At 41.8% G+C, this 25100-nt stretch overlaps 1 protein-coding gene across 1 annotated transcript in view; it reads right to left on the bottom strand.

The window, feature by feature from the left end:
• Positions 1-437: 437 nt before the first annotated feature.
• Positions 438-25100, bottom strand: part of uvrag (UV radiation resistance associated gene) — a 90298-nt gene continuing 65635 nt past the window's right edge. The window contains exons 14-15 of the mRNA XM_069147066.1: positions 12536-12627; positions 438-3083 (exon numbers count right to left, since the gene is read on the bottom strand). Coding sequence (XP_069003167.1) covers positions 2234-3083; positions 12536-12627 — 942 coding nt within the window. The 3' untranslated portion in view covers positions 438-2233. The remainder of the gene's footprint in view (positions 3084-12535; positions 12628-25100) is intronic.

Here is a 25100-nt window from a genome sequence, read left to right as displayed (position 1 = left end):
AAATAATTTAAAACTCATCTAGAAATTCTTCTTTCTATTTCCTTCTCTGAGTGGTCGGACCCTCCTACTACGCATGATGATGTGCCTTCATCAATCTTGAATTGATTTGTAGCCATGCAGCTTTAGGAATAGCAAGGTCAGTAGGTCAACTTGGTCAAAACTGGAATATCACTGCAGCTGTTGGATGGTTTGGATGAACTTTTGCATAAATAATTATTGTTTCCAAAGAATTCTTTCTGATGACGTTCGCAATCTTCATGTGCGTAACATTTATGGTTTTGAGTGTGACTGTATGTCCTCCTCAGGACCAATTAATAGCTTCAGTGATGCATTTCTGACATCAGCTGATGTTAGCATTTAGCTGAATGCACAGTGTCTAAGAGCAGCTTCAATAAAACAGCATTTTCAAACCACGTTGAAATCATTTTCTCCTCCATGTTTCACATTCACACTAACAGAAATGCAGGCTAACAACTCTTTTAAAGGGGGTACATACACCCATGCCATTGGACTGCAGGTCTTTAATAACAAAAAAACAAAAAAAAACAAAAAAAAAAAAAAAATCTCCATACAAAAGTATATGTACATGGTCACTTACTGAACTGTATAGCAGTTTATGGAAATGTTCTAAGATGGTTCATCTCTTAGTTTTAAATACAATATTTCCCAACAGTCAGCAACCACAGTACTGGATCAGAAACAGAGCGGGCTGCCGGTGGAGAGTCCATCTTCGTCATCGCGGGTGTACAATGCAGCTGTTAAAGTCAAACCCAGACACCGGTCATGATATCAATCTGACGTTTGACAATATTCATTGAGTGACATGCCATGTGATTGGGACATAAAACTAAGTACACACAGTTGTTAAGAGACATAAATAATGTGATAATTGTAATTGAATACCAGTGCAAGAAAGCATTCAGAGCGTGGAGACGCAGGACTAAATCACAGACACTCGCTATTAACAGTTAGAGGACAGCCTGAGTGACACATTCCAACAAATACACACAGAAGTCAATTTTTTGGTCTACTGAATGTAAGAATCAGTGGACATAACATTAACATTGAAATTAGTATGGATGGGGTAAAATCAAAAAATAAAAAGGGAAAAAAAAGAGGACAGAAAAAACAATTGCACCGTATCCCTGCCATGTGCTGAGAGCTCCAACCCACCACTCTTGTGATCCTCATCTTAAAACCTGAAGGAGAAACTGGAGCTTGTGTGGAGACTGATGGGCGTGTCTGCCTGGTGAAGTGGAGGTGACGCAGCAATGTCAGTTACGGAGTCTCTCGGATGGTTGCAGCTCCCACCTCGCTTTGTGATGACGCAATCCTGCCGTGTTTAAAGGTCACTGGTGGGATCAGTCCTAACTGTGTTTATGTGACTGTAGTTGCATGCTGATGGGAAGCACGCACACACACGCACGCACGCGCACGCGCACACGCACGCACGCACACACACACACACACACACACACACACACACACACACACACACACACACACACGCCGTCCTGCACTCACCCACCATCATGCACCCCTGAATGAAGGCTCGGGAAGCGTCTAAATATTTGCTTGTACAATCAAAAGTGGAAGTACTGGGACAGCTCCGCTCTCAAAACAAAGAAACAAAAAAAAAATCTTCAAAATGAAGTGAACAGAAGTGAAACAGTGAGAAGAAGAAGCATTTTGAGGTTGTGTAGTCAAACATGATGTAATGAGGCTGTGTGCATGTAAATCTTGGTGAACGAAGGATTTTGTATCAGAGGTAAAGGGCTGCTGTTGCTGTAAGATTTTAAAAACAAAGTGTGAGTGATGCACATTGTTTGTGCATCATTTTACACTAATGATCCCCTGTAAATAAACAATTCACTACTAATTCATAGAATTGGCACTGGAGCCATATCTGTTTCTAAATTTTTTTTAAATTACTAAATTATTGTTTTCTATCTGCTGTTAAAATGTATCAATGGTGGCATCAAAAAGAAAAGTTCAGCTCACTGTTCCAGTACTTGCCCTTTTAGCTGCTTGTCATTGAAAGGATTAGTATGGAAATGTTTACAATAAGTGCAAATTGGTTGCAATTCCAGAATCGCTCATGTGATTTCTGATGCTGCGATTATGAAGTGAGGACCACACCTTTGTCCTGACAGTTCATGTCCCTGTCTTGTATTTGCCCCCCCCACCTTTGCAAGTTTCTTCGTGCCTCCCGTCTCTCCTCAGATCCTCCGCCTCACTTTTCAGAGTTCTTGCGCGGCCGGCGGAAGCTGGACATATTCTCGTTGAGAGCATAGATGCGCCTGGAGAACTCCTCGAAACCAGCTACGTCCAGTTCGCCCAGCACCTGTTCGTCGCACTCCACAGCCACCGCGTGGTCCACAGGGATGCAGCGGTAGTCTTCCAGCTGGGCCTCGTCTGCAAGCCCTAACCCCAACCCCATCCCCAAGCCCAGGCCTAAACCTGTGGCCTCTGTGCCCATGATCTCCTCTGCTTGCTCCACAGAGCAGCGCATCTCTGGGACCAGGCTGACAGCTGCCTGTTCTGGTACCAAAGAGCCATTCATTGCACCCGTGTTCTGGATAGTGGGCCCGGTTTCATCACGAGTGTCCTGCACCGTCGAAGAGTCGGGGGCCACTGTGCTGCTGGGTAGCTGCTCTTCAGTCTCTTCTTCTTCTTTATCGACTTTGATCGCTCTGTCGACACTTTTGCGTCTCTCCGTCTCCACCGCTGCGTCGCCACCTTCTTCCTTCTCTTCCTGCTGCTCGCCCTCCTTCTTGGTCTCCGTAGTTGTGGTGAGACTAAGGGAGGCCATGCTGGCATCGAGGGAGGTAGACAGGTGTTTGGGTGAAGGCGAAGGCGGTGGCAGGCCAACTGGGGGCTGCTCTTCCCCCATGGCTGTGTTGTAGCTGGGCGGAGGGGTTGGTCTGTACTTGAGCTCCGCCTCAGCCTCCGAGCTGGCCCTTTTCCTCAGCCCCCGGTCAGGGGAGCTGGTGTGACAGGGATAGCCCATCTCTGAGGCAGCAGACACTCCGAGCTGCGACTTGGTGGGCACCGGGATGGAGCTGGAGACATGGTGCCGGTCACTGCGAGGAGCAAAGAGAGGGATGTGTAAATGAGCAAGGACACAAACAACAGCAAAGACAAGACTGCAGTATGAACAGTGCGCCATCACCTCTGCCGACAACAGAGGAGACGGGGATGTCCTAAGAGCTCATCGTCACCCCCCCCACCCACCCTCCCACCCACCCACACACACACACCCACACACACAACTTAAAGCTCTTGACGCAGAAGAATGCAGATCTTTATAAATCCCTTCACCTTACAACATTCAGAAAACATTCGTGCAGGCTGGGAGAGTCCACTCACGTTCTGCTGACGGAAAGAGCACAGCAGGCGTCCACCCAAGTATGTCAGATATTTTCTTCCATAACAGATAACAGATTTGGGATCTTAGACAACACGCCCCGCCCCAGTACTGGAGCCATAAATCTATTTAAATGGGGGCCTCACCGCCTCTTCCGATAGCCAAGGCCATGTATAACTCACTGGACTACTTAGCAGTCTGCTTAACGGGACTGTTCGGCTATCTCAAGAGTCCCAGGCAGTGTACCGTCGGGGGTCAGAGGTGACGCAGGGCCTCACTGTTCTCTATAGACATTCACATGTGTTGGTTAAAGACTTGAGGACAAAATATTAGTTTGCTCAGTAGGACGTGAAGTCATAATAGATGTAGTTGTAAATTTTCTCCTGTCGCCCGAAGTCTTCTTTCTAACAGTGACTCTCAAGACATCGGTGATGAGAGCCCTGGTTGACACATGCATTTACTGTAAATTAGCCAACAGAGTGATGGACAGATTCAGCACCAAACGCATGACAGCTTGTAAAAGAAACCCTGAGCCTGACCCCTGCAGGCACCCTGCCGCGGTGGTCCTGACAGGGTTCACCGGCAGGGCGCTGCCGACGAGAGCAGAGCAGCCGGTCGAGGGTGAAGAGAAACTTGTCAAACTTTAAAGTGCCTGTGAAACAGCAAATGAGAACCATCCACAGTCTGAAGGGACACTATGTGACTGCTTATGGTAACAACCTGTAGATACTGTAACCTAATGGAGGACATTTAGGCTAATAATTGTTGGCATGCAGATGTTGGATGGTCAACTGAGGTCAGGGTTAAGAAAATAAAGGCACTCGGTAATGATCTGATCCACTGAGAGTGTTCCTCTTAAGTGGGCTGAACAGAAGTTGGACCGTGCTTTACTTGGCAGTGCGTGTCTACCAAAACACATCATCTAATTCAGCTGCCCCCCTCCCCACCCCCCACTAACGAGCACACGGTTAATTCTGCAGTGAAGGTTAGTCCAGTGAAATGGAAACAATCTTCACCACCTAATTCTCTGTGGAGACAAATGAAAAATACTGAAAAGAGGGAAGATGAATGATTTACCATCTCAATCACCTGTCGGTAACTTTCAAAATGAAACCGTCATGGCCTCTTTGGAAGCCAGTCCAAAAAAATGTTCACCTGGTTTGGTGGAAAGGAATAAAGACAGATGTCATGAGAAGTCAATCATCATTTAAGTAAGTGGAAAATGTTGTTCAGACTCTTTGAAACATAATACAGGTTTGAAAACCGGAGACGAGCGGTCCTCAGTGAAAAGTTGAAGGTTTCCGTGCACCATTTATAACAGCTAATAAGCTAATAAGTGACTACTACCTTTCTCAGCCTGACTGAGTGATGTCCCTGCAGCAGCGGCTGATTAGATGGCTTTGATTGTAATTATCATCAGCCATTTCCCTCCAGTCCTCCCTCCAGCTGGCTCTCTCATATAATCCATCTGCTCTGATTTCCATCTACGCCACGATCAAATGCATTACTGACACTGGCATGAAATCACATGGTCATCACACAACGTGTTGGACTTGCATATGTTCTATTATTTGTGTCAAATTGTGCGGCAGCGTATGAGTAACAGGAGACGGGGTGTGTCGGTAAAGACCTCGGCCAAGCAAACCTCTGGGCAGTCATAACATTTTTTTCTTGAAACATTTGAACTGTTGTACTGATGACATGTTTTTTAATTCAGGCAATTTGGCTACACATGTACAGCCACAGCGAGCACGTGTGCCGATTAAGCACGCTGGGAAAGCCGAACTGCTGAAAAACACTTCCTGGAGTTGTTTGGAAAAGCTGGAACTCATACATTGTTGTCATTTCATTCCGAGGTCAAAAACGTACATAGCTTGAGATAAGTGGGTCCACTGTGTGAGCCTTTTTTTTTTTTAAATATATATATTCTTAATGAACACATACTTTCCCCTTAATAGCATAAATCATTCGTACGAGGTACGATCTAAATGTTCAGAGATCGATCCTGATGGAGCTCAACACTGTGCTGCGCACGGAGCAGGAAGAAGCAAGAACCTTCCTGAGTAGTGATTTCACCATGGACTTGAGCAGAGAGCAAACTTCACATTTTGTGTCAAACTCAGGAACTCTGGTTTTCTTTGACATTAGCGGGATTGTCCACTTTGTTTTCTACCATAACAGTATGAGTATCTCACCTACGACAACACAACAGTTGCTCCCCACCGACCCCTCCCCGCTAGAGTTGACTCTCTGCGACTTCTTTTTGTTACCCAAAAAAAAGGGTGTTCTCGATGATCAAGTTTCAGGTCCATGATGTCACAAAAATGACTTCCTGTGCAGCTCGGTCTAAACTCAGGCATTCATGACAAGCACGCCGACTTCATAGTGGCAGCTCAACATACTAAGAGATCTGTTGCTCATCCAAAGGAAGGATAAACAGCTGTGTATCCACTGGCAGCCCAAGCTACTCCCCCTACAGGAGGTCTGTAAGTTTAACTAGGCGCCCATCTCTCTGCTGCATTAGCCAGACAACAACCTGCCTGCACACTATTGATGCTACGGAGGCCTCTGCTTGAATCACCGAGCAGAAAAGTTGACATGCTGAGCCAGAAACTGCTTGCACTCCTCCTCAGCCTTTGCCTGTTCTCTTCTTTCCACTGCCTGTGTCTAGCCGGGCATATTTCGAGCCGACTCAGGAATTCGGTAAGTCAAGCCTTTCCACTGTCCAATCCCCTCGACAGGCTTCACAACATGCCTCTGTTCATATCCAAATCCTGCTAAGGACCCACGGTGTCGGGCCAAAACAAACAATGGCAGATTAGATTTGGTTGTTTGATGTGGTTCAGGAAAATCCCCATGAAACTACTAGAGTAAACATGACTAAGAATTTGATATGCACGATGGTGGAAGCAACGTTTTCTCTTTGCTTTAATAAGGCAGGTCTTGTTGACTGTCTGGCCTTTGAAGACGGGGAATGGCCACAGCACAGCACGTGCAACACGATCAACAAGCCGACAACACAGTCGCACTGCTCACAGCGAATTATCAGATCTTCTATATCAATTACAAAGTTAATATTGTTGTTTTGACAACTAAAATATAACTATATGAAAAAGTAAATACATGGGTTACATGAATTATACATGAACCCCTTAATTTAAAATTTTAAGCTCCCCGTCCTACTGCTGTCATTCAGTGACTTCCTGGGATCCTAAAAATAGGCCGACATACAACCCCTATAAAAACCCATATGATCTCCTATCTATGATAATTGTAATGACTGCGGCTCGGTATTTTTCAAACATGCTCGATCTCTGTACTGATGTCTTGATTTTGATTCCGGTTTTTTTAAATCATACTTTTTTGTGGCAATTACATAAAAAATATTTTGAAGAAAAAGATAATTACATTACACACTACAGAACAAACCTTAAGTTTCCATGCAGTTAATAAGAAGAGTGTTGGGAAAGAGTTTTTTTTTTTGTTTTTTTTTTTAAGCACAATTTACTTGATAGACCATTTATTGATGCCCCTTAAATACCTCTCAAAGGGACTATTCTGTCCCCTATGTTCTCTCAACACCGCACATGCTATTGCTAACCACTACAATTTACTGATGGTCCCTAAACGCCACACATGCCACATGTACTGCTCGACCGTGTAACTTACAAATGTTTAATTATTACTGAATGCTGCATATGGTTTCGGTAGATGCCTGCTAGCCAGCTGCACAAAGTGAAGCCTCCAGTCCTGAGACATTATGACACACCCAACTTAGATGGTCAAGTGGCCAAAACTTAGTTTGAAAAGAGTGAAATTAGGCACGCTAATGTAACATTTTACAGTTGAAACCGAGTGATGTTATTTGTAATGGTGGGCCGCCAAAACAGAGCTTATGTATGGGAAATGCAGTTGGTTGACGAGATTTACTCCTGTGTAAATGTAGAAAATGTTATAATTTAAAAAGAACGTGTTAGTGTGGACGTAGCCGTGGTATTACAATTTTGTATTAAATGACAATACATTTCTCAATAGTATAGTGCCTTAAGTTTGTTATCTAGCCTATCTATCTACTTAAAACAGAAACATAAGATTGCTCAGGTTAAGATAACTGGTCACATTCAACACTGGATGTACTTAACTATGTGTGAGATTCTGCTGTGGTTCACATTCTGTCCTTCTGTCGTATGCTGTCGTTCTACAGGTCTCATTTAAAACACAAAAAAGGTATCGTGTTCTCGGAGCCTCCTTTAAACTATAAAGCATAAACATATGGTTGGTTTAAATAATGACTCAAATAATAGAAGGAGAAAAATGGAAATGACATTCTCGTTCCCAAAGGATAGGAGGAAGGAGGGTTCGGAGAATGAACGGACCTTTACAGAATATCACATGAACGGGGAGAGAGGAACCATTCTTGATTTCTCCATCCAAATCATCATCCATTATCAGGGATACAGTAATTCCATAGGGCTCCTTTCAGGCTTAATGTACCTTGGAAACTCTTATTATAGCCAAATAAATTTTAGACTTTTTTTTCCCTTTTTTTTTTCTTCCATTGACAAGATCACAGCTGTCTAAATATCAACCCTCCGTGTGCAACTAGTCCTGTTGCTAACTTTTCATTCACTATGGAGATTTTTGAGGAAGATTAACATCCTGCAGCTGCAGTGTTAAATCTGCCTGGCCAGGCGCTCTGACACACCTTGCCCCCCCCCCCCCCATGCATACGTAAACCCTGCTGCCAGGCACCGGTGTGGGATTAGAACCCTGTGAACCTCTTCCAGGCCCTGGGCGGATGCGGAGCGGCAAATGGGAGCATGTTGAACGCGTTTGCTTTGATCTCGGCAGACTGTGCAGTTTACAAAGAATTGGTTTCTGGTACTGTGTCTATCTGCCTGTTGGTAATAGATTCACCATTTTCCCACTGTTCCTTATCCTTCAGCAAGACTTAAAAAAAAAAAAATACAAATATATACTGCACATTTTTTCACCAGAGCTGGACTGTATATATTCTGACATGTTATGATGTGTTTCTGAAACAGCACTGTTTGGAGACGTATAAAGATGTGATGAGCAGCTTCCCAGATGAGCGTCATATAGCCCGTTGCACAAAAATGACACAAGTTATGGTACACTCTTTTAGATTCATCTTACACGCACTTTGCTTTTCTTAAATTTTTCATTGGGTCTGTATAAAATGAACCCACTACGTTCCCATGATGTGGATCCTGGAACTTTGGTAAAACGATCTGGAAGCAGTTCCCCCGGTTACATCCTTCATAACATCATCCCTGTTTGGGTGTGTGGAAGGAAGAAAGAAAGAGGTGGCAAAGACAGGCAGAGGAAGCAGAATATTCTGTCTCTCAGTCTGTAGGAAAATTACCTGCAGCTGTCACGAAGTCTTTTTATACATCCATATTTCATAAGCTGGGTCCCTGCACTAGACACTGTACCTGAATTTAGCCTTTTCCAAACCGGTGGAAGTGGAGGACTGGAACTGATTTTGGAAGGAAAAAGTGCAACAGTGTGTGTAAAGTATAAATCCTCCATGTTACATGACATTGCGAAACAGCAACCAGCCCCCCTGCAGGCTTCAGTTTATTTTCAGGTTAGAGAGCTGTTATACGGACGTTTCTATGATGAGAGGAGTTGATCTAATTACTGTACTTATGTTTTGTAATTAAATCTACATCTAATGCTAAAATGTGTTTTTGTCAGAGTTATGTGACCATTTCAAATTTTTATTTTATGTTATATTTTATACAAATATTTTTGTCATGTTTTATATTATATTCATGCATGTTCTGTTTTTTTTATATTTGTAAATAGATCCTGATTTAAATTTACTCCAATTAATCATTAGAGCTACTTACAGAAAAATACGGTGTGTTTTTTTAATAAAGGGACAAATCAATAACAATATGATAACCTATGGAGCAGTGACACCAATATCACAGCTGCAATGTCTCATATTGAGGAGAACATCATAGATTAATAGCAAAAACAACTAAAATATTTGTGTTTAATATGTACAAGAACCAAAGTCTAGAGATTACTCGTTATTAGCGGTGTGGATGATCCTTCTAGACAGTCTGCTTCCTCTAAATTAAGTTATTTATCTAATATGAAACTAGCAGCTGTATATTAATTGTAAAGAAATGAGACTGAGATCAATCTCGCTAATATCATTTTCCCCAAATGTTGAACCATCTCAGTGTTAACGTGCTGTAGCTCGAGCTCTATATGTTCTGACATTGCTAATGGCGTGAATGTGTATCAGGTGTTTGTGTCTCACTGCTGCTCAGGATGATGAGAAAGGCAGCTTTTGTCTCTCAGCTGACGACTTCTGAGTCAGCACAGAGCGGCTTATGTCCCTGTGGTCTCGTTGTACACGAGTGTGGCTATGGTAAACCACTGCAGAACAGTTACACTTCCACCTCCACTTCTTTAAAAACGTCCATACACATACGTGTGTACACACACACACACACACACACACACACACACACACATGCTTTCATCTCATCTATCTTTAGGCCCTTCCACTTCCCATTAAGCAGGAGGGGTGGTGGAGAGCGATTCGAAATCTCGGGCTTTTCATGGCCTCTTTCTTTTCAAAACAAAAGATTATTCAATTAATGTGTGTAATACACATTTTCCCCTTTGCTGACCCTGGGAGAGGAGTGGAGATCAAAGACAGCTTTCTCTTTTATAGGGCAGTGGAGCTGAAGTCCGACGCAGACCAACTCCCAGGTTTTAGTGAAGGGTTACTTACAGGCCATAAGACTGTAGAAGGAGAGAGGCAGAGATCTAAGCATTCCTCTTCAACCAGACTGTGGGCGCTGCATATCCAATCAACCACTGTTTTTTTTTCTTTTTTTTAAATGTGGGCCACCGATGATGTGCAGAGGTGGTACGTCATTAAAAGAGGGAGTTCGATGTGCAGCTTTTACAGTACCTAATACATCCAAATGATTTGAATCTTGTTGTACTGTGTCACACAAATTTGATCAGAACAGCCCTCACTTTGAAAACCTACTTTTGTTAATAATCTGTCAACAATCTAAAAGACAGAGCAAAGTCTAGTGGCCATTATTTTCATTCGTGATTTAACAGCAGATTACATTCTCTATTGATCTATTTATTTTTTTAATATACAAAATGTTGCAAAATTGTGAATGAATGCCCATCACAAGTTCCTAAGGGCCAATTTGATCTTCATGGTTCCTGTTTTGCCTGAACAACAGTCCAATAACCCAAAATATTCAGTTTATTAAAAACAGAAAATCCTCTCAATGGAAGAGTGGAAACTAGTGAATGTTGTACTTGGCATTTATATATTAAAAATGCTGAATGATCAATGAAATTGTGAAATTGTTTACGCTGTCATAATTTTCAAGTATAAAGTGTCTACAAAGGTACCTAATAAAGGTTGTAAACCACAAATGGTTTAAAAGTAATCCTACCAATTCAAAAGACTGTATGTAAAGCTACATGTATACGATAGTGAGCTAAAAGGTGCTTTTCACGTTTAGATTCTTGTCCATCTCCCAATAACATCAAGGAGACATCTGTTTAGTCCAAAACATATTCTACAGCTTGACAGCAAGCCCAAATATCCAACAATAAAAAAAACAAGAGTCATAAAGAACCATCTTTAGCCTTAAGGAGATCAAGGAGTCCAGCAACAGATGGTCTGATCCCCACAGAGCTCAAAAGAGCTGTGGCAAGTTCTCTAAGATGCTTGAAGCAAACTACCTGCTAAGTACCATGAACAACTGTGTGCAAGTGGAGATATGGCTAGTGCAATACAGCTAAAGCATGCTCACTGCAATTACTGATTTAATTTACCATTTTGTTCTTTGAAGGATTTTGGTTTACTTTCAGTGCCTGAAACCTTCGCAGAGGGCTGAACAATTTATACTGTGTTGTCCCATCTAAAACTGTACGGCTGCTGTCCTCTCTAGCAAAAGTTGTCCTCTCTAGCAAAAGTTGTTCCCTTGAAACAAATAGGATCTACAATACCTGGCTAAACGAAGGTGACACTATTTAACAGTGTATTTACATACAATGAGGCTTGTCACAATTATTCCATAATCGTCTGATTGCAATTATCTTTGCATAATCATCTTCATTTTGCAAAATTGTTAGAATTGTCTCTATTAATTTGTATAAAAACGGCTGGATTAACTAACAGACGCGTGATGTTTCCATCACTGTTCCCACGTCATTTTGTACTGTTTGAGGTTTAGCAGGCGCTCCTTTAACGAGCTCTTCTCGTTGCACCCGCTTTAACCATGTTTAATGGCACATGGGTGGAGAATTTACACCACCAACTATTTATCTCGGGATGCTTAACTTTTAACGTTCGACCAACTACGTTTCGATGAGCATCTATTCATATTAAAATGATGGATTTAGTTGAAAAGCCAAACACCACAGCCAATAAAAGGCTCATCTTCTTCATAAGGCGTGTGTGTATAATTAAACTAATAAAATGAACCAAAAAATTCAATTAACTCCAAAGTCACAGTCATTTGTAAGACAATTAATCGTCTACTAATATTTAATGATTGTGACAGACTTGCATACAATATATAAAAGCAAAAATGAAAAAGCCATGAGGAGAGAGAGTTGCAGTTAGTTGTAGACTGAATGACAAATGATGAGCTTGCACTTGATCACTGTTGAACTTACAATGTATGCAGAGAGGTTAAATGTATCTGCTGATGCTGTCATGAGGAGTCTAATTACACCAGATCTGCCAGATAAAATCCCTCTGACTGCTTGAGTGCGTAAATGTGAGATTTACGTAAAGCTTTAAGGGTACGTCCCTCTTATGTTTAACAGACAAGGCTTCATAAGAAAACATGTCCTTTTCCAATGAGAGTATTATTTTATATTATTTTGGTAAAGTTGGTCTAGTCTCGGTTGTTGGTAGTGGCGCACAAAGGCAATACCCTCTTTTTTCACAGTGCTAATGGCGAGTTTAAAAGAAGGAAATGTTAAATGCAATCAGTTGGTGAAACCTTTAAAGCATTTTGGATTTGTTGGCTGATTCATCAAAGCCAAAACGTCTGTAAATATGGAAAAGTCACTTTTTCTAAAACTTCTCACTTGGACTATTGAAACATTTGTGGTGTGAAATGTATTTCTTAATCTTACCATCGCACCATCAGGCCATGTTCCAGGAAGTTCTTCAGGTTGGGTAGTGTCTGCTGCAGGTCTGGGGTGGTCAAGCCATGTTGATATCTCAGCTGCAAAGACAAGGGAACACAAACTGTATCGTTAACCACATCATACTGAAGCGTAGCGAGCGGCGGGCTAACACTACTTAGTATCGCTTCAACACGTGTGCACATTCTCCATGTTTGGAGGTCGCTTGGAGAAGAAAGAAATACCACAGAAAAGAGTTCTGAAGCCCTCATTCTTTCAACATGACACATTTCTGTTCTGCTCTTTTGACTATTACTCATCTGGACACACAATGGGCACCTTTCCCTGATAACAGGCATGCTCGCTAATATGTAAGGTGTGTATGTAAGACAGGGTGGCAAGAAAAAGCAAACGCTAAAACATCTGGATGAAATGGGGGAAAGAGTGCATCAGAAACCCCACTACATTCTCCCATGATCTCTCCCTCGCTTTTCAGTCGAAGTTGGCCTTGAGCGGTCTGTCCGTTGGACCGCAGTGCTTTATTTCATGATGATAGAATCAAACAAAAAAAGAGAAAAGAAATAAGGCCACCTTGAAAGTGCAGCTCTGGTGCCAGAAATATCTCCACCAACAGTTGAATGATGTCACAGCAAGCCATCTCTTGTCCCGGAGAGTTTATTTAACCTATATCACTGAGCAGCAGAGGAGCATCATGCCGCACGTCCGGCGTATATCTGAGGGCCCCCTCTGTCACACATGCTGCCTGCACGAGCTGACATCTGTTTTGTTCCCACTTGGGTGCCATGGCAACCACTTACGCCGCTTCCTCCCCCCCCTACACACATACACTTCTGGTGAAAAGATGAAGTGCACATGACTCTGATAGCCCCACTCTCAGGATAACATGCTGCTTAATCATACATGAGCACATAATGGATGAGTGGCTTAATAGTATGGGAATTAAAGATAAACAAATGTTTCGGTCTCTGAGGTGAAAGGTCATATTTCCTTGTTTCTGGCTTGAGGGTTTTGTTTTACAGATTAGGAGTAGACAAATGGTTTTCAGGGTGTCAGCAGCCGTTAAAACACATTTATGCTACCTATCTTGTGGTAAATATGTAATATATTTAGTTACCCGCTGCAGTGGGTAATTTAAGATTACACACGAGGCCTCATTTGTATGCGTCAGATTTCTACTTGACATAAAATAGCTAATTCTTTCTGAGCAGCTGCCGGAATAATGTGTGAACGTTGCGGTATGTGTACAACATCTACCGAAGTCAATGTTTTCAGTGTGATGTGTGTTCTGGCCTTAAAATGGTACGTGTCTGTTCGGGGAGCCACAGAAACAACAGTCCTGACGGTATCGGAGGGAGTTTTTTTTTTTTTTTTTTTTTTTTTTTTTTTTTTTTTTTATCAAAAGAAGGCTCAGATTGAGAGTTGGACAAGGGTGTCGCCTCAAAACCCAGCTGGTGATGGAAAGGTCCAAAGCCTACGAGAACAACACAGAGATCCATTCATGGCTCGGACTAAACCTCAGACCAAACGACGGTGGAACTGGGTTTGAAACAGTAGGCCAAGATCAATAACACCACCAGTTTAGAAACAGAAAGGAGCATAGCAACATCAAGGTGCGGGGGGGAGGTTGCTCGTTCTGTGACCAGATGCTAAAAAAAGGAAATTCCGAATCTCAATGGAAATCTAAAGGTCTAGAAAGCACACACCAGTAATTGTGAATCAGACATGAGCAGAGAATATTTTTTTATGGCTTCAGAAAAAGGTAGAAGCTCTTTGTTGAATATACTGTGCGCTTTCTTTCCCAGAAGGCGTAACAAAATGCTATCTTTAAATCCCATTACTTGGCCTGACTTCTGAAGTGTGGGTAATAAGCACACTGCATGTCTGACAGAAGACCTATGTGAAATTACACGCCTGTATGTCTGAGTGTGTGTGTGAGAGAGAAAGAGCATGAGCGTGCATCTGTATGTGTTGCCTCCTATTTTCCTTATGAGCAGAGATTTCGCCAAAGTTTGCAGCACACAGAAACTGGATAAGGGTGAGGACAAGAGAGCGATGGGTAGCGGCGCAGGCTCGCTCCAAGTGTACATCAGTACTATGAAATTCGTTGTCGGGGATTCAAGAAATAGGACTATGTTAAGGAGGCACATGTGTAGATGCTTTATATTTGTCTGAAGGATTTGGTGGATCCAAGATTCGTCATAATGTATGCTTCCAACAAGCCAACAGAGAAGATTGCAAAACTCTACCTGCATGAATGTTTACTCCGAATTCTGCTACATCCAGTGGGCACGGACAACACCTGAGCTGAAGTGTTTGGTTGCAGCAGATCCAGTGCCGGGTGACTGGTGCTCTACTCTCTATCTGTGATGAGGTGTCTTAGGCACTTTTAGACAGTTTGGTTGACTGAATACATGCAGGCCCTACAGCTGACCCAGCAAATCTATCAATATTCATAAACTGGTCTGGCCCTCCCCGGTGGAGCTGCATTGAGTTTCCCCCTCAGAGCGCACTGCATGTGTATATCTGTGTACTGCTCATGGCCTTTGTCCTGGGAAGGCATTTCTCCTGGACGCTGGCTGTCAAATCTGCAAACATTAGCCCCCCCCCCTTTTTTTTTTTCCCTCTCTCTCTTTCTCACTTGAAACAAACAGAAAGACATTAATGACCGGGCAGTGTCATGTGGAGGAAAAGAGAATGTTGTAAAAGAGGAAGAAATGTGTGAGGCAGCTTAATGACATAAAGCTGGCTGTCATTTCCAACCGTCGGCCCCATGAAGACTTTAACTAGAGCGTGGAAACATATAGCAGAGTGGGAAGGTTTATATTCCGGTCTGTAAAGCAAACTGTTCTCTGATATGAGGCTGTTTTGTAATTGACACTAAATAAAAAAAACAACGGGCTGATTTCTGCTGCACACAACAGGAATGAGTGTTTGCACACAAGAAAACAGAATCGAGAAACAATCTCAGTGTTTGTGTGTCAGTGACTCCAGACCAGATCATGCAAACTGCTGAGAATCAGTCCACTGGAGAGGGCCTGTCATTTCCAGTTTCCCTTTCAGACATCTTTGTGATGAATGCTGGAGTCCTTTGAGTTTTTGCGCACGTGTATGGATGTGGGCTTTTCAAGCTGGCCACAGGGCTCTTTGTAAAGCGGCAAACCAGATCATGGTGAGAAATTCCCAGGGCCCGTTGAGGACAGTTGAAAGGCTGCGTGTGTGTGTGTGTGTGTGTGTGTGTGTGTGTGTGTGTGTGTGTGTGTGTGTGTGTGTGAGATTGGGGGGGGGTATGGGGGTGAATGTAGAGTGGGGAAACCCACTGGTGCTCTTTCACATACTGAAATAGATCTGGTTCGGTCTTCTCGTTGCTGCTCACACCTTTGTGTCTGGACACTCGCTTCCTAGTTTACCTATTCAACAAAAAACCCACTCAGGGCTTTGGAGGCTCTGCGGGGTGTATCGTGAGTAATCCGTCGCTGTGACAGCGAGGTTTGCTATGGGTGTGTGCAAACTGACCCATCACAAGTGAGAATTTTGGGGACTCATCTTCATCCATCATTGAGATAAAGCAACAGCCCAAAAAGAATGTAGAAATGTATACAAACCCCAGCCTTGCCAATCCACTGGAGCCATGACCACACACAAACACACTCGGGCTAACGAGAGCCGGCGGGAACCAGTCAGTTTACAGTACATGCCACCCATCATTTGGCGAAACCTGCTTGTTTGCCCTGAGCTCTGTACAGAGGCTAAACAAACACAGTCTCGCTTTTGCCGTGTGTTCCTGTTTCCCCAAGTTTGTCAGTACTAATCACCCTCAGATTAGACCACTAATGTGGGCAGGCTGCTGAGAAGTTTGAGCCTGATTGCTGATGATGTCGTGCAGGAGGGTGGCCCAGGTAACAAAGCACACCTTCCCCCTTCCCTGCCTTTTATGCTAAAGAGGTAACCATACAGGAAGTGCTTGTCAGTACAGACATCACTAGGTCTCCTTGAGGTCTTCCGTTGTCACTGGAGATGGGCAGTCGGGGGGAGGAAACCTGGGACACCGGATATTTTCATCAAGAGCATTGCAGTTCAAGAGCAGAAAGGTTAAAAGTCTCCAAATCAAACTCCAGAGTATCCTGTGTATGTCGGACGTGCATCACAGACAATTACCCTGCGATTTAGAATCAGCATGCTTTTGTCCACCGGGGTAAAAATAGAGATGATTATTTTAGAGTCAGTAGGTTTTACAAGCTCCCAGGAGAAGGTAATCAGGGAGCTCATTAGGTCCTATGACAGCTTGTTATAGAGGGGCTACCCAGGTGTTCCTCCCTCCACCATCCCTCTGGTCAAACTGTGGACTGGATACTTCAGCAGAGGCCGTGAGGTTGACACAGACATTAGTTTTCATACACAGACCTCATAAGTGGAGAAGTGGAGCATTGGGAGATAACCTGCCACTCACAATATTTCAGTGCGGTGCCTTTTCTGGGAAAAAGTGACTGATTCATGAACAGCTTACATACCAGAGACAAAAAAAACAAACTGTTAAAGAAATCATGTTACAAGAGCTGAATGATACATTGGTGGAGAAAAATATCCTGTAACAAATTATAAACATTGGTGTGAACTAATTTGTTACGGTGTAATGGAACATTTCCTGTCACTTCTATCGTCATCTCCACTGATTCTTCTAGGAAGAGCTACAGAGTCTGCATGTCGTGCTGCCAAGCTAACAGTGTGCCAGTGACCTTCATCCAAATGGCACAATCCAACCGACTCATTTTTTGATTACTACTAAAAATCTGGCAAATTATAACAATGAGTCCAGTGAAATAGTAAAAACTGTGTTGGAAATAAATGTACCGTACTTTTAGCTAATGTTTCATCTGCCTTAATGTAGGCTGATACGGGTGGTGCTGTATACGAGTCGTTCATCAGAGGCTTTAATACATAAAATGTTAAGTGAGACATGCAATAAAATGGTCAATGACCAATAGTTTCTCGGCTCATTAGAGCAGCTTTTGGGCATCTACAGCACAATGTCCCCCGGAGCCTTTTGGCTGCTGCATGAAAACCCCTCGCCCCACACACAAGAGGTGTTTTGTGTGGCAGAGCCTGCCTCACGGATGATTCCTTTCCACTCGACTGCGAACGCCAACTTTTATTATGATGGCAGCAGGTGAAGTTTTATTCTTGTCATTACAGCCGTCATTAAATGTGTATGCATGCACATTCTTGTTCTAATCCTCCCATTATGTCTTTGTTTGTGTATAACCAACTGGCACGGTGGGATGTCAACCCAATTATTGTTAGTTTTTGTTTACAGCTCACGATCTTCGATCGGCATCTTTTTCTTTTTTTTTGTATCTGTTTGCCAACAGAACTGTTGTTGCCAACTAAGTCCAGCTTTGAGGAAATAAACACCTCATTCAATTCTGTGGGCTGACATGGTTCAAACGTCAGAACACTATAATTACATGCAGGGAGATTTCAGTCTGATCTATTGTTTTGATGTTTCAATAAACAAGTTTGATTTGTCCAGAAGAATTACAGCATGAGCGTTATCTTTTGTGACCAAAACCATATGACATAACTAGACTTGACAATTAGTGTGAACACGAGCAAGAAAAAAACATTTTGGACTTTATATAAAATGAACATGAAAGCAGAACATAGTTATTGTTGCAACTGCTCTTCAACATGTCATATATGCTTTGTAGCAGTAACAACAATTAATGCTGAAATTAAAAAAAATACAAAGTTGCAGCACTTAATTTCTCCACAGGTTTAATATTCAAGCTTCCAAAAATGTATCCCAGATAGACCACAGGATTTCTAGAATCTTTAAATGAATAATGACACAAATTATATATGATTTTAGCTAGTTTTCCATTAAACGTATCGCACTGCTAGCATTAGCTTCCATAAATGAGCCGAATCAACCTCATACTGCAAACCGAGCAGTAGTGATTTTTAATAAAAAATGTTTTAATTAAAATCAATTCAGCGTTATTTATATAGCACCAAATCACAACTTAAGTCATCTGAAGACAATTCAACACCTTCCACATGAGCAAACATTGGGCGTTTGAGCATTAAAAAACAGCAGCCATTCATTTGTTTCATAGCTTCTCCATGGCAACACAAATGCCGGGAACCAATTGCAACAACATAATTTCTTAAGGCAAAGGTTGAAACCTTAAAATACACACAGGAAACTATTAATGGCATCCGCAGTCACTCCGTACAAAAAAAGACCCACAGAAACGTGGTGTAAGATTGGATCCTCTGCTCTTATCAGCGGTCTGCTCAATGTGTTTTGCCTCGCCCCCCCCACAACTTCATTTGATTTATATTAAACTGAACCTCCCCTCTGAGAAGCTCTTTCTAGCTCACTGCTAGATTTGAAATGGTTGATTATGTTTGCTACAGTGCAGTGCTTCCATGATTCCACCCATCTGGCCTATCCTGGGCCATAATAAAACTCAGCCTGCGCAGCCTTCACTCACCCACTAAATGAATTACACTGAAATGTCGACCGGGATGCACACAAAATGGCCGAGACAAAATGGCAGCAGATGGGACATCCAGTGAAAAAAAATTATTGCTTTACAGGAGAACAAGAACCGTGGGAAATATAGGTTAATAGTAAAATGTCAATTTAAAATTTTCCTTTCTATTTTCTTTTTCCCGTGTATTTACAGCTCTGCTTGGTCGTAATTTGCTGACCTGCTGTTTAGATTTTGCATTTGTAGCTTTGTGTTGGCCGATGGTAAAACCTCACATGGCGCAATGGAGGTTGAAAATGTCAACAATTGTGTGGTATAGAGTGGAGTAAGAAATCCAACTTGATTAATCACTGCAACCTTTCATCTGTCTCAGTAAATATACAGAGTGGAGCTGAAAAGTTGTTTGCATCTGGCTAGAGTTGTATAATTCATTCACAACTTCCCTTAAACTCTGAGAAATGTTCTGTCCTTGAATACATGCCACGGTCATCATCACCGAGTCTTCAAGCCAAACTGAGAATCAGAATTCATAAACACCGGAGGCGTTTGCCCACCACAGAGAATATCTTCCCACAGATTTAGAGTGTGAAGAATCGCTGCTGATTTATGGAAAGGATTTCTTTATTTACCATTATGAACTTTTTTTATTTCAACATTTCCACTAAGTTGCATTAGGTGTGGAGTTTATGCATGAGAAAGGGATGCCATGGTGAAATGGTGACCCTTCAGTGTAATGGGCAGGTTAGAGGAAATACTGCTCACCTAAAAAAGCTTGGCTTCAAGCTCTCCAAAGGATAAACAAAAAGAGAAAAGTAGCATCAACACGGTATCACATATTACTTCTCCTACATGTGGAGTATATTTCAATAAAAATGTTGCACAGAACTGAAACTCATAAAAAAGCAGCAGCAGAGGAAGATAAATTCACAAAAAAACAAAAAAATCAAAGACAATAGGACAGAAATCAGACCAAATCTTTCAAGTCATTATCAGATATTTTGTCAATATTGACTAGTTTACAAACTGCTTCAAATCAATTCTAGAAATATGTCAAAAATAATTACTGATGTCATCTGTTCAAGGGTGTTAAAAAATTAATTACAAATGAATTCACGCAAACGAACTCAACCAACAACAAAACAACATGTATTTTTTGATGTGTGCCGAGATCACTTGCAGGAATTAACAATCAAAGCTCATTCAGCAGGAACTTTCAAAGGGGCTGAAACATAGCTAAATGTTAACTGCTATCTACAGAGATGTAACAGGCCTCCTTCTGTGCTGAATAAAAGCCATGGGTTAATAATTTATGACTTTATCAGCCTCTATCATCTAAAGCTCTGAAACTCAGCTTACAGCGGCCTGTAACTGATCTACAGCACTTAATGCCTGATAGTCAGAATCCAAGCATCTGAGAAAGATCATTAGAGTAGAGCTCAAATGTAATAATTGGTGAAAAGGTTAAACAAAAAAGAAAGAAGGGAGGAAAACTGGACAAATGGAAATTTGACACTGAAGCAGAACTCCACCAATTTTAATTTACAAGTTTATGAAAAAGTTGTATAAATGTTTTAGTGACTCCAGAGGGGCCACAAATCACCTCGACTGATGCCACTTGAGTCAATGTTGGTGCAGTCTGAATGTAAAGAAAAAAGAAATGTGAGGGTGTGGAGTTAGAAGGAACGTAGCTCATCGGACCTCTGCAGCTCCTCCTCCCTGCTTGAGGCTCGAGGCTCTAGGCTACACTAGCTGCTGCTGATGTAGCACACTTGAACGTACAATCGAACCATCAGGTGGCATTGTTGCATTTGATGTAAGGAATACAAAATTAAAATGGTTCTCTATCAAGTTTGCTACAATTTTAATGGTTGACTGTGAGTCCAACAGCGTGATAGGAAGGCAATGCTAAATGTGGAGGTTTTTTTTCATTGGCTTTCAGAGTCCTCTCGAGGTATTTCACTTTCAGAACTATATCCACACCTCTGGAAGATCAGATAGTAAATAGTGGAGCAACAGGTTTAGGATTAAGGTATTTGACTAAATTATAAACTTTAAGAACAGCTTTGAAGCTTGAACATGTTTAAAACTAAAGCAAACCAAACACTCATGTATCCATGGGAACTGCATTGGTCAAACAATATTATAACTTGAAGCACTTCCTGAACAGCTCTTTCATTGTACTTCATCTGTCTTTTCGCCATTTCAAACAGGCGTGTAATAAAACAGTTCGTAATATTGAAAACCGAAAGTTCTTCCACATCATTTAACATCCTTTAACTCCGCTGGCGTTCTCCTTTCACTCGCTGCGCTCCCTCCTTTGTGTCTCCTCCACACCGAGATAATGTAATACAGGTGTGGTGTACTCAGTGGGCCCGAATACGCTTCAAATGTTGCCCTAATTCAAACCAGATTCTGCCATCGCATTACTTGTTGTTACACTTTACCGAGTATCATATTGCCGCCAAATTCGGACAACAGATTTACATAATTACGGGAAGGACTGTGTGAGATGAAAAGGAAATTCCGTTAGAGACCACCGGTGGCAAGAGACCAATGTGAGTCTCCTGTGACCCCAATCACTGCAATATGCGGGTGCTGCCGCGCCTCCAGTGTTCCTCGTGTGTGTGTGTGTGTGTGTGTGTGTGTGTGTGTGTGTGTGTGTGTGTGTGTGTGTGTGTGTGTCGGTTAGTTGAGGAGGTCAATGAGTCCGGTGTGCTGCAGTGACACCTATTGGAAGTGCCACCCTCCTTGAGGGTTGCTCAGGCCCTCAAGGTTAATGACCCTTGCCAGTGTAACACCGGAGCCAAGCTAAGTAACCCAACACCCACACAGACTGACCCAGTATGTGAAGTCACAACATTGAGGTCAACTTCCTGTTGGCAGAATTGGCATGTAAGAACTATCATCAATCCTCTGTGGCAGCTCTCACAAGGACTCCTGGTGCCTGGATGAGACACAGCTCGGAGAATATGCTAATTCACTACTTTGTAGTTCCAATGTAAAGCGTACAGAGGTTGTTCTTCAAGGAAGCCAGGAACTTTTGTGGTCTAAATAGCAAATGGAGCCAAAGAGTGAAGGGCACAGGATGCATGATGGTTAGTCCAAGGACAGTCTGAACTCAGCATACATCTAATGTCTTCCTCCTTACCAAGAAAAGATACTTTAAGGGAGTCAAGTTTTCCTGAACAGACATAGCAAACTTTGTCCTAGTTGGAGTACAACTTTTAAATAAGTGGCCAGATAGAGTCTGATCACACTCATTTTATGATTTGGAATTAAAGTGTTGTGGCATTTTACAAGGGAGATATTTTTTTATTCACGCGTTTCCACAAGGCCCCTTGGAAAATAGTAGGCCAGAGGAGGATGAATAGCCTATATGGTTTGTGGGCAGGTGCCTATCCCGGTTTCAGGCTGCCCACATGTGCTCCCTAACTCCGTTCCACTTCTTGTGAATGGGTATATTATTTTCTTTTCGTTTCCTCCTTTTTTTTGTGGATGCCTTTACGACTGAGATTTTCTATTAGCTTGACCACAGACAGAGCCTCGGCTGGCAGACAGAGTACACTCCCCCTCGTGTGTCTGAGCTGGCAGCTGATGTATTGCTGTGAGAGGGATAGCTATTTTAACAGGTCCAAAGTGCAACGGAAACATAACAAGAAATGAGGAATGAATAGTAATGGATCTGGGCTTTCGTTTTGGTTGTTTCTCCACACTACATAAAAACAGCAAACATTTGCATCGGGCAGATAGCATCATAAACCTCTTTCAGACTACATCATCAAAACAGTTTGTCAAGTATGAACACAACCTTGGTGACAGTAAAATGACCATGTCTGGTCTACAGTAAGAGTGAGTGGCCAAGTACATGCCCTATCAAAACAGTAACCAGAGAGCCCCAGATTAAAGCTCAGACTTCCAATAAATCAGAGTTCAAAGAGATTTTCAGCCAGATCCTGCTGCTATTATACCAGGATAAAATATGCCGCATGCAACTACTCTGTGGAGGAATTTGGGTTTTCAGGATAAAAGTATAAATTGGAAAACCAGAGGTCTTCCATAGATCTTCATTGGGTAGGATTACCGTATCATACACAACATACATGTTGTTACCGACTGTAAAATACTGCACTTGGAATTTGTAATATTTTGTTTTGTTTTGCATCTGTGCAAATGTATGTTTGTGTGAGAGCCACATAAAGCCATGAGGATAAGAGGTATGAACATATTAACTATCATCAGTCATAAGCTCACATAACTATGCCTGAGCTTTCACAGAACAAATCTGGGACTGTAGTCAGCCTCCCAAAGAGCCACTGGCAAAGGACAAAGTCGACATTATGCTTCCAAAGGATCTCTTATATGAGAATATTAAAAAAGAAAAATTAGGGCTTATGTGAAATAAAGCATAAATGCTCCATTTCATAATGATTTTAATCACACTTGGGATTTATTAAAGACCAAACTGTGTTAATGTAATTTGTGATGTTGCCCAACCAGACATTTAAGCTCTACTCTACTCTTAAAAAGGAAATAACATGAATGGCTTCGCTTGGGTAAAAACCACATCAAGAAACTCAGTCGGAGACTACAAGTCACAAATTCGACTGTAAACAAATTATTCTGTAAAATGCATTGTGCATTATCAGCACATACAGCAGTGCATGAACATTATTATTTGAGGAGGGAATACAAATTTGAAAGCAGCGTAACGGTACAATAAACAAAAACTTTTTTTTTTTTTTTTTTTTTTTTTCAATTGGCTCTGTGTATCAAATCAAAGCCTGCCACGGTAAGGGAAGAATATAAGCTGTGTCCGGTTTACTTTGGAGAGCCCAGAGCATTCTCTGGTCATCTGGGTTTGTTCAACTGTGACCCTGCATAGTGTTAAGGATGTTAAAACTTTTTATTTTTGCACTGCCAAAGGGTTGCAGTATTTGGAATTGGAACAGTCATAGTCCAGTACAGTAGGGCTTTCTTATAATGAAGCGCTGATTAGAATCTAGGATGGGTCCTTTCAATCCAAGGCAGATTACAAAGAAAATCTACTGTATAGAATATTTGATTCTATCTAGAAAGCCATGCGATACTCATGGCCAAAATCTCATGTGGAGTATTTGTTGCATGTTCATAATGTCCTCTGCCCAGAGTTCAACCTGCTCAGCTGTGTGATTAATAAAAAAGAGCTCTCAGCTTTTTATTTCTTTCCCGTTAATACAATGATTAGATTCATTTGCTCCACTTCCTCTCCAGCTGCTGCCAGCCTCCCTGAGTTAAAACCACAAAATAAAACAACACACTTCTTTTACATTTGCACATAATCTGTGTATAGCAAAATGACAGCGTCCCATAATATGGCTTTCCCCTAATACAGAGGCACAGCATTCCACTTCTCTCCAAAAAAGTACAAAAACAAAAAACAGACAGGTTTTTTTTTTTTTTAAATAATACATATTCAAATAAATACATAAATGGCTCTATGGAGTTTTTTTTTTTTTTTAAATGTGACCTAATTCTCAATCAACCAAATCAGATTAAAATTCAAAGAGCAGCAGAGCCAGAACAATGAACAAGAAACAAATAGCTATTGTGTGGTCAAGTTTCCACCACACACGCACACATGCGCGCACACATAGGCGCGTGTGCACACACACACACACACACACACACACACACTTCTGAAGGCCAACTATGTAGATTGTTCCATTATTTCAGCATGAGGTAAAAGAGTGTGAGATTGAATGTGTGGTTTCTAACTCTAATGAGCTGGATAAAGGCCACTGCTGTATTGAATTGAAGGTTACAGTGAAATTCAGGTCAGTCCAGCTCTCCTAAAACTGCCAATTCATAAAAAACAACCATTTACAAAAAAAAAAACACCTCATCATAAAAAAAAAATAAGAAAATTCTCATCAGGAACTTGAAGAGTACGAATGCAGTGTATCCGATTCATTTATGTATTTTTATAAAAACAACAATGATTTAAAGAGTTCATTCAGCATCTCTAATTGGTTGGATCTATTGATCTTAACTCTGTGGTCTAACTGACAATAAGTGAGGTT

The sequence above is a fragment of the Embiotoca jacksoni genome, unplaced genomic scaffold (assembly GCF_022577435.1).
Source record: "Embiotoca jacksoni isolate LCO1_2020_lvr unplaced genomic scaffold, fEmbJac1.0.p SCAF_13, whole genome shotgun sequence".
Taxonomy (NCBI): Eukaryota; Metazoa; Chordata; class Actinopteri; family Embiotocidae; genus Embiotoca; species Embiotoca jacksoni.
Note: the sequence above shows the minus strand (reverse complement) of the source record. Positions and strands in the feature narration are given on the sequence as shown.